This window comes from Otolemur garnettii, unplaced genomic scaffold, assembly GCF_000181295.1.
Source record: "Otolemur garnettii isolate 467f Iridium unplaced genomic scaffold, OtoGar3 scaffold00018, whole genome shotgun sequence".
NCBI classification, from domain to species: Eukaryota; Metazoa; Chordata; class Mammalia; order Primates; family Galagidae; genus Otolemur; species Otolemur garnettii.
Genome location: NW_003852413.1, coordinates 21,610,889 through 21,620,070, shown reverse-complemented (window position 1 = coordinate 21,620,070; position 9,182 = coordinate 21,610,889). Strand labels below are relative to the sequence as shown.

Sequence of the window (9,182 nt, the reverse complement as noted above, 5' to 3'; positions counted from 1 at the left end):
TTGTTGTTTGGCGGGCCTGGGCTGGGGATTCGAACCCGCCACCTTAGGTGTATGTGGCTGGCGCCTTAGCCACTTGAGCCACAGGCGCCGAGCCAATATTTAAATTATTTATTATACCTTCATAGGATTAACCCCAAAATAGGTAAAAATATTTGCGAAGGAAACAGTCACTCTTTAATATTATAAAATGTCAATACTCACACTCAGTATGACACAGCTGGAATGTCAAGTCCAATTTTCATTTTAAATTTCAGATTACCTTCTAAGGAATTTCCCCAAACAATTCCATGAATTTCAATGCCCTAGTCTCCCAGACTTTAACACTATCTGTGCCCTGTGTAGGTAAGAGTCCTCTACATAAATGGCATACTCAACTGTTCTTTCTGTCTTCAAGAGTCACACCCTCATTTTGCTATATCTCTTCTTCTTCACCTTCTCAGAGTGTGATGGTAAAATAAGAATAACTGTGTTCTGGATACACAGCAGGCAAGCTACCAGGAAATACCAGAGATAAAGACAAATCACAACAGTGCTTTAAAAGACCCAGAGTACAAAAGAAGTTCTGGGTGGGATTCTAAACTTAGCATATTCAAACAATAAGCTTAAGTAAAGACTATTGGGGCTAGCAAATTAAGGCTAACTGTAACATTTAAAGATGAGTCCCACTCAGAGGAGCTCCTTATGTGCATACCTCAACCCCACATTCTGCTTCAGAAATCTCTCAGACAGTGGACTTGGGAAAAGTCCCCTCCTCAAAAATAACAACATATATGCTATCAATTCATTTGTGTTGATAAGCCTTTGGTTTAAAATTCATTTAAACCCTGACACGGTCTTTTTCATTGGCCAGTCATACTTGGACACAAACAGGTTGCCTGAGAACCAAAACCTAGGGGCACCAAACCCGCGAGGGAAATAAAGTTTTGACAGGATAAACTTTGGCATCCAGAATGAGATGCCAAAGTTAAGTGTTTCTTACACAGAGTGGTGGAAGGGAAGCTGGTACCAGAGATTCAGGAAAGAAGCATTACCAAAAATAAGCGAAGAATGTACCTGGAAAAGTGTATTGTCAGGTTTGCTAAAGACTGTGGAAGCAACAAATACCAGAGACTGCTATGACACTTCTGATCTGGGTCTTCTTCAAATAGGGAGAGAATTCGTTTAATTTATGAACACCATTTTCAGGTCAAAGAACTTAGAACTATTTGTTCTGCTCCAGCTCACCAAAAATCTTCTTTCAGACAAAAGATAATAGATGTTTTGACTTTAAAACCATGAATCTTAAGAGGAAAGCTATTTTTAGCAAAAACTATATATATTTTTATTAAATGATAGCTGTGTACATTAATGCAATCATAGGGTACAGTGTGGTGTTTTCATATATAATTTGAAATATTTTCATCAAACTGGTTAACATAGCCTTTATGTCATTTTCCTAGTTATTGTGTTAAGACGTTTATATTCTACTCTTAGAAAGATAAGAACTATATTTTTAAATTTTTTTTTTTAAAGAAAACACATACTTTGTTGTTTGTCTTACCCTGTTCACCTACAGAAGACTCACCTACAGGGTAGGTTCCCTTGGAGCTTCTCTAGTTATGAAGAAATCCAAACTATGCTCGGTAGATCCTACCAAGACCTAAGTTCACTGTAAGTGATGACAACTGAGAAGATCAGCAGTTCCATTTTCACGGAGCATGACACATACAGATGCTTAACGAGTATTTATAGTGACACTTCCCCAACTCGAAAACTCACACACACACTTTTAGATATCCCCAACATACTTGCCTATAAACCATGGCTAAATATGCCTAATTTCTTGCAAGGAGGAGCTGCAGTCTTAAGAGGCTCTAGAAGAGGTGAAATTTCACAATTACTACTTCCTACCTGTTCTTTCAAAGCTCGTTTTCTTTCAAAATGCAGTTTTGGAGGCTCACAATGACGCTCAGACTTCAGAAACTAATTTCCTAACATGCGAATTCATGCTAACAGGTCAAGCTTGTTTCTTTATCTCACCTACAGATACCTTTTCACAAGCTCACACTTCTCCAACAACAACTACTAAAATCTCCGGAGACAGTCTTCAAACTACACTTGCGCAGACAAGAGAAAGGGAGTGATGGCCTTAATGGGACATCACTTTTCCTGCCTAAAAAGAGGAACCTTCCTCACTGCGAGTGGCTCAAGATGTTACCAGAAACTCCTGCCAGATGTAAGGGGTCGGGGTGTGGACGCAGGTAAAGCAGAGAAGCAGGTGGAAAGCCCTGGGAAGAAATGAGGTGCCAAAGCCGGCAGGTGGGATGGAGTAGAAGGAGATTCGCTGGAAACAGCGAAAGAAACAGGAAGGAGGTTAAGGCAAAAACAGGCAGGTACGCGGGAAAGAGCTAATGCAGCGAAAGAAACGGGCGAGAGGCAGAGCCCTAAAGGAACCTGACGAATTAGCGCCTCAGAGGGTTCCGAAGGACCAGTTCTCTCACCAGAAAGCTGCGTTCAGCCCCAGGCACCACACGGCGCTCCTGGCTGGCCGTTCCCACACAAGGGCTGCCTGCACCCGGCTCAGTAGAGGTTCATAAGGCCCCAGCACCTGCACCAGGGCCCGCTGCGCGGCTTCAACCTGCTGGTCTCTCTCCCAGGAGCCTGGCATAGTGCGGCAGCCCTTGAAAGTCGACCCCGAAGCTGGGCCTGGGGCTGCGGCCACCCCCTCGGCCTCCGCCATCGCCCCCCAGCAGCCACAACATCCGGGGCTGCAGCCCCAGTCACAATAACAGCAACTGCGCAGATGCGCGATTTGGTGAGGGAGACCGCTTGTCACCACAGCGCGCTTGCGTACCGGCTCAAGGACCCGCCCACCCAGAGGAAGGAAGGACGCTGCGTCAAAGTACCACCCCCCAGGCGCTCAGCACGCTCCGTATGTGCGCACGCGCAGTCTGTGTGACTTGAAGCCAAATGAATAAAGATGTGCCATCCGCAAACCCAGTTCTCATTGGAGCAGGGGAGGTTGGTGGGTGGTGCAGGTTGCTTGGCGCCTGCGTCTTTCCGCAGGCGGCCAGGCAAGCCACCGGGTTGCTGGCGGGAGCGGGTGTGACGCTGATTCCTGAAGAACGATGCCGAGAGAAATCATCACCCTACAGTTGGGCCAGTGCGGCAATCAGAGTGAGCGAACCTCCAGCCCCTCCACTAGTCAGGTTCCTTAGATTCAATAGGATCTTACTGGGGGATTCTGGATTCGGTCTGTCTTTTCCAGAGTCATAGTTATTGGAAAGGCGGGACATTTCTGACACAGAGTCCAGTTGCCCAAACCCGAGGGGCCCTCCCCTGCCCAATCCCTGGCATACAGACCTTTTCTCGGACATAAGCGAGCCCTACAGCTTGACTTCTCATCCCTGGATCCAACGCTCCTAACTAGAACCTGCTCAGACCCATGTATCCTTCTTCTCCCCTCCCCTCCCCCAGTTGGGTTCGAGTTCTGGAAACAGCTGTGCGCCGAGCATGGTATCAGCCCCGAGGGCATCGTGGAGGAGTTCGCCACGGAGGGCACTGACCGCAAGGACGTCTTTTTCTACCAGGTGCTCCCAGTGACTTGACCAGGGCAGGCTGTGGCCCAGGGCCCTGAAGGGACGGGAGTGACCTGGTACTGGGAAACCCGCTGGGCAGAGGGGCCAGGCTGCTGGCTTGAGGAGGGAGGGCCAGAAGGAGCCAGAGTTGGGAGGACGTCGGACTTGGCCTGTCCTGGCTGATTAGGCCCCTCCTGGACTTCCCTCGACAGGCAGACGATGAGCACTACATCCCCCGGGCTGTGCTGCTGGATCTGGAGCCCCGGGTGATCCACTCCATCCTCAACTCCCCCTATGCCAAGCTCTACAACCCAGAGAACATCTACCTGTCGGAGCATGGAGGAGGAGCGGGCAACAACTGGGCCAGTGGATTCTCCCAGGTTATTTGCGATTCCCTGGCAGGGCCCACAACACTGTGTGTTAGGACAGGCCCTATAACTTCACAGAGAGAAATAATAAAACCAGATCATGGAGTGCTGGAGGGAGAGATGTAGCTGTGGGGAATTAACTATATGTGATACTGAGAGGCTACACCAGCTAGTGCTGTGTGCCAGGCCCTTCTGAGTGCTTTACATATATGCTGTATTGACTTATTTGAATCTCCCAACAACCCTAGAGGTAGGTACTGCAGGTCCACAGTCTCTCCTTTGCCTTTCTAGAATCCCAAAAGCTCTGAAACCAAAAGATGTTTCTTGGGGCAGTGCCTGTGGCTCAAAAGGGTAGGGCACCGGCCCCATATGCCGGAGGTGGCAGGTTCAAACCCAGCCCTGGCCCAAAAAAACCCCCCAAAACCAAAGGTGTTTCTTAACTTTTTTTAGCAGCAAAACCAAATCTCATTGAAGGCAGGCTATTATAGTTCCTGTCCAACTTACTGTCACTATTGATACCTTATAGAAATATTAATGTCTTTGGTTATTGTACTCCAGACCCCCATGGGGTACTATTTAATATATATTATATATGCTATATTACATTTCTGAGATCTGAAATTTTTTTTTTTTTTGAGATAGAGTTGCACTATGTTGCCCTTGATAGAGTGCTATGGTATCACAGCTCACAGCAACCTCAAACTCTTGGGCTTAAGCAATCCTCTTGCTTCAGTCTTCTAAATAGCTGGGACTGCAGGCACCTGCCATGACGCCCAGCTATTTTTTGGTTGGAGTTGTCATTGTTGTTTGGCAGGCCCAGGATGGGTTTGAACCTGCCAGCTCTGATGTGTGTGGCCAGCGCCCTAGCTGCTGAGCTATAAGCGCTGAGCCAGATCTGAAATATTTTAAATTCCAAAACATAACTGGTCCCAAGGATGTTAGATAAGGGACTGTGGACCTATATTGCTACCTTTATTGTACAAATGAGGAAACTGAGGCACAGAAGACTGATCTACCCAGAGTCACTCAGCTAGATAGAACTAGAGCTAATTTATGAGCTCAGGCAATCTGGAATGCTTCCTTATAACCACTGTGGTGTACTACCTCTCAATGCAGATAACAGAGGCCTGTATGTTCCACAAAGACTTTTAGGTGCCATAAGGAGAATTGAGGGTAGCCAGTCCGGAGTCAGTGTCCTTGTCCCATGGTCCTTCCCCTCTCTGACCTTCCCCATGTCTGTACAGGGAGAGAAAATCCACGAGGACATTTTTGACATCATTGACCGGGAAGCAGATGGTAGTGACAGTCTAGAGGTGAGTTTCCCAGAAATTCCAGTAGAAGTAAACATAGGGAAGGTTGGCAACATCTTTTAAAAGCCACCTAATAGGAAGACCCAGCTATGTACTCTTTGCACCAGACAGAAGCTATTGAGCCTTGCTGGAAACAAGACAGTCTCCTAAGCTATATAAATCAGGGAACTAGAGGGGGAGGAAGGGCTCAGGAAAACAGGATAGGATTTTTTGTGCATTTCAAAAGTCCAGTTTAAAATCCTGCCACTATATACCTGGACACTAACTATCCCTTTCCCATATAGGGCTTTGTGCTGTGTCATTCCATTGCTGGGGGGACAGGCTCTGGCCTGGGTTCCTACCTCTTAGAACGGCTGAATGACAGGTAAATTTGTGTTTGGAGGACTAAGAGGAGGCACAGCTCCCAACTTGGTTTCCTAAGTGACCAAGAGGCTCTGCAGATGCATATACCTCCCTGTTTCCTGGCTCATGAAAGAGTCCTATTTGCTCCTAGAGTGAGGAAAGTGAATTTACAATGACTGAGAGTCTGATCGTACTCTCAGTGATGGGAACCACAGCCTAGAATAGTGGCCCTGGATGAAGGTCCAAGTAGTATAGCCAGGTTTGGAGTTGGAATCCCAGATCCAATATGTCCCTCTGTCCTTCCTCTTTAGGGTCACAGATTTCCAAAACTCAAGTTTCCCTTCCCTACTGATCTTATGACCCCACCCCAATTTCCCCATCCAGATTTACCTACTTCCAGATGGTTATTGGGGAGCTCCATGTTCACTAAGCCTCCAGTTTGTTGCCCTCATCCTCCTCTCCTAACACTCACCAGGTACCCCAAGAAACTGGTGCAGACATACTCAGTGTTTCCCAACCAGGATGAGATGAGTGACGTGGTGGTCCAGCCCTATAACTCTCTTCTTACCCTCAAGAGGCTGACCCAAAACGCAGACTGTGTGGTGAGTCCTTGATTCTATCTTTCCCCACTCCCCATTACCTTGGCTATTTAATCATTTTGGGGCATTTAAAAAATCCAATTTCTGGGCGATGCCTGTGGCTCAGTGGGTAGGGTGCTGGTCCCATATACCAAGGGTGGCAGGTTCAAACTCAGTGCCAGCCAAACTGCAACAAAAAAATAGCCAGGTGTAGTGGCAGGCACCTGTAGTCCCAGCACTAAGAAGGCTGAGGCAAGAGAATCACCTAAGCCCAGGAGTTGGAGGTTGCTGTGAGCTGTGTGATGCCACGGCACTCTACCAAGGGCAATAGAGTGAGACTCTGTCTCTACAAAAAAAAATAAAAAAGTAAAAAGTCCAATTTCAGCACTTCTGTGCCCTAGGCCTGTGCAAGGATGGTTTTTTTGTTTTTTTGTTTTTTTTTTTTTAAGTGAGCCTTTCTGGCCATGAGGCTCAAGAGAAATTGCTTCAGGGCCTAGGTCAAGCAGAGCTCCTATTTTTCCTGTCCCCATAAATCTGCTACCCTCTTCTGTCCTCCTAGGTGGTGCTGGACAACACAGCCCTGAACCGGATCGCCACAGACCGCCTACACATCCAGAACCCATCCTTCTCCCAGATCAATCAGCTGGTGAGTCCCACTCCTGGACTCTCTTAGATTGGAAGCCTTCCTTGCTGTGGGACCATCTGGGGAAGGGAGGTCCTGCCCAGGCCAAAGCCCATGGCATGGCACTCCTGTCCCCAGGTGTCCACCATCATGTCGGCCAGCACCACCACCCTGCGCTACCCTGGCTACATGAACAACGACCTCATCGGCCTCATCGCTTCCCTCATCCCCACCCCACGGCTCCACTTCCTCATGACCGGATACACCCCGCTCACCACAGACCAGTCAGTAAGATCAGCCCTCAGTGTCCCGGGTCAGGCTGGCCCTGGGCCCAGCAGGCCTTGTCCCAGTCTTTCTTTTTTCCCCACTGTCCCGGGAGCTGCCCTTTGTGGCCCCCAGAGGCTCAGGCATGGGCACAGAGCAGGCCACTTCCTCGCTGACTTGCTCTCCATCTTCCCTCTGCCTCTGGCTCCTGCCACAGGGGCCATCTTGCCCCAGGTCTGATGGGGGACATGTTCACTACTCTTATCTGTCCATTCATCTCTGAACTGTGACCTGAGTGCTGGCCTGGCCCCTGTGACACACTTTCCTAACAGGTGGCCAGTGTGAGGAAGACCACGGTCCTGGATGTCATGAGGCGGCTGCTACAGCCCAAGAATGTGATGGTGTCCACGGGCCGGGACCGTCAGACCAACCATTGCTACATCGCTATCCTCAACATCATCCAGGGAGAGGTGGACCCCACCCAGGTAGATGAGGCCCCTTTGTTCTAGGCCCTGCACCCAGAGGGGTAGAGTAGAGGCTACCGCCACTGCTCCTGTGTCCACTGCAGGTCCACAAGAGCCTGCAGAGGATCCGGGAACGAAAGTTGGCCAACTTCATCCCCTGGGGCCCAGCCAGCATCCAGGTGGCCCTGTCGAGGAAGTCTCCCTACCTGCCCTCAGCGCATCGAGTCAGTGGGCTCATGATGGCCAACCACACTAGTATCTCCTCGGTGAGTCACACAGTTTGTACCTTTCTTCCTTTAATCATTTTTCCTGATAAGCTTCCCCTCTCTGCATCCCTGCTGCCCCTGCTTCTGGCTTCTTTTGCTGTAGGTATAGCCAGCCTCAGTTCTCTGGCTTTCTGAGGCATATTGTTACTTGAAGGTCTTTTTGACCCGTGTTTTTTGCACACCGTAAGCTCTTTGAGAGGACCTGTCGTCAGTATGACAAACTGCGCAAGCGGGAGGCCTTCCTGGAGCAATTCCGCAAGGAGGATATGTTCAAAGATAACTTTGATGAGATGGACACATCCAGGGAGATTGTGCAGCAGCTCATCGACGAGTACCATGCTGCCACACGACCAGACTACATTTCCTGGGGCACCCAGGAGCAGTGAGTCACCCAGGACAAGGACCCTCATCTGCCTTACCAGTTGGCCCTATCTGACTGACTGCCCCCTTCAGAGCACAGATCGGGGACCTCATTCATCTCTTTCTCATACACACACTCACACACACATCCTATTGCCCTGGGTACACATTTACTATGCCTCTTATGAGACTATTTATCTTTAATAAAGCATTAGATATAAATCAAGGCACTGATCTCTTTGAAACCTTTGGGGACTGGGGGTGGGGGCATGCTTTTCTTTCTCCATATCTCTGACAAAGTCCTCCCCACTTCCAGCATCTTTAGTTCTGAGTGAATGGCCTCCTCTAGCTTTTCCTTCTGCTTGGTTTTGGAGAACACAGATGGGGTTTGACCCACTTGGAATTCCTTTCCTGGGTAACAAAGCCCACAGATATTACCTTATTCTCTGACCATTTCTAAGTCCTAGTTCCCTCCCACTCCTGTGTCAAGTGAATATTCCACCAGTTTCACATCCCCACATCATTGTGTCCTTGTTGATAATTGTAACCGCAGGCCTGAGGCCACCATTCCTACCACGAGGCCATGGGCAAACAGTGTAGTCAGACCAGGTGCCCTGAAGCTTCTTGCAAGCAAGGCAGTGCTGGAGAACCAGTGCAGGAGAGCTGCTAGTTGCAGGTGGCTAGAGTCTAGGAATGTAGGGCAATAGACCAAATCCAAAGCCTAGACTCTAAGCAGGGCCAGAAATGGTTCCATAACTGAAGCTCCATAATTCTGTTTTTAGGTGGTCTCTAGTTCTTTAAAAGTACAAGGCTGGGCATGGTGACTCACACCAGTAATCGTTCCTAGCACTCTGGGAGGCTGAGTTGGGAGGATCGCTTCAAGTCAGGCTTTTGACCCCAGCTTGAACAAGAACAAGACCCTATCTCTATGAAAAATAGAAAAGTTAGCTGGCTATGGTGGCACACCTCTATAGTTTTAGCTACTTGGGAGGCTGAAGCAAGAGGATTTATTTATTTATTTATTTATTTTTGAGAGAGCCTCAAGCTGAGC

General features: G+C 48.6%; 2 protein-coding genes across 3 annotated transcripts in view; one reads left to right on the top strand and one right to left on the bottom strand.

Moving 5' to 3' along the window:
• The window catches only part of RETREG3 (reticulophagy regulator family member 3), a 29,510-nt gene extending 26,698 nt beyond the window's left edge, over positions 1-2,812 (bottom strand). Inside the window, exon 1 of one of the 2 annotated variants that reach the window (XM_003786329.3) lies at positions 2,481-2,812. In XM_003786329.3, coding sequence (XP_003786377.1) covers positions 2,481-2,719 — 239 coding nt within the window. In that variant the 5' untranslated portion in view covers positions 2,720-2,812. Of the gene's footprint in view, positions 1-375; positions 768-2,480 lie in introns of those variants that run through there. The other variant, XM_023510981.1, reaches the window with a different exon arrangement.
• Positions 2,813-2,902: 90 nt separating this feature from the next.
• On the top strand, positions 2,903-8,357 carry LOC100954994 (tubulin gamma-1 chain). Its single transcript, XM_012803038.2, has 11 exons — positions 2,903-3,156; positions 3,457-3,569; positions 3,770-3,937; positions 5,170-5,238; positions 5,520-5,599; positions 6,053-6,179; positions 6,715-6,801; positions 6,916-7,065; positions 7,374-7,526; positions 7,610-7,771; positions 7,960-8,357. The coding sequence occupies exons 1-11, from the start codon at positions 3,108-3,110 to the stop codon at positions 8,155-8,157; spliced, it is 1,356 nt and encodes a 451-aa protein (XP_012658492.1). The 5' UTR covers positions 2,903-3,107; the 3' UTR covers positions 8,158-8,357.
• Positions 8,358-9,182: the final 825 nt, after the last annotated feature.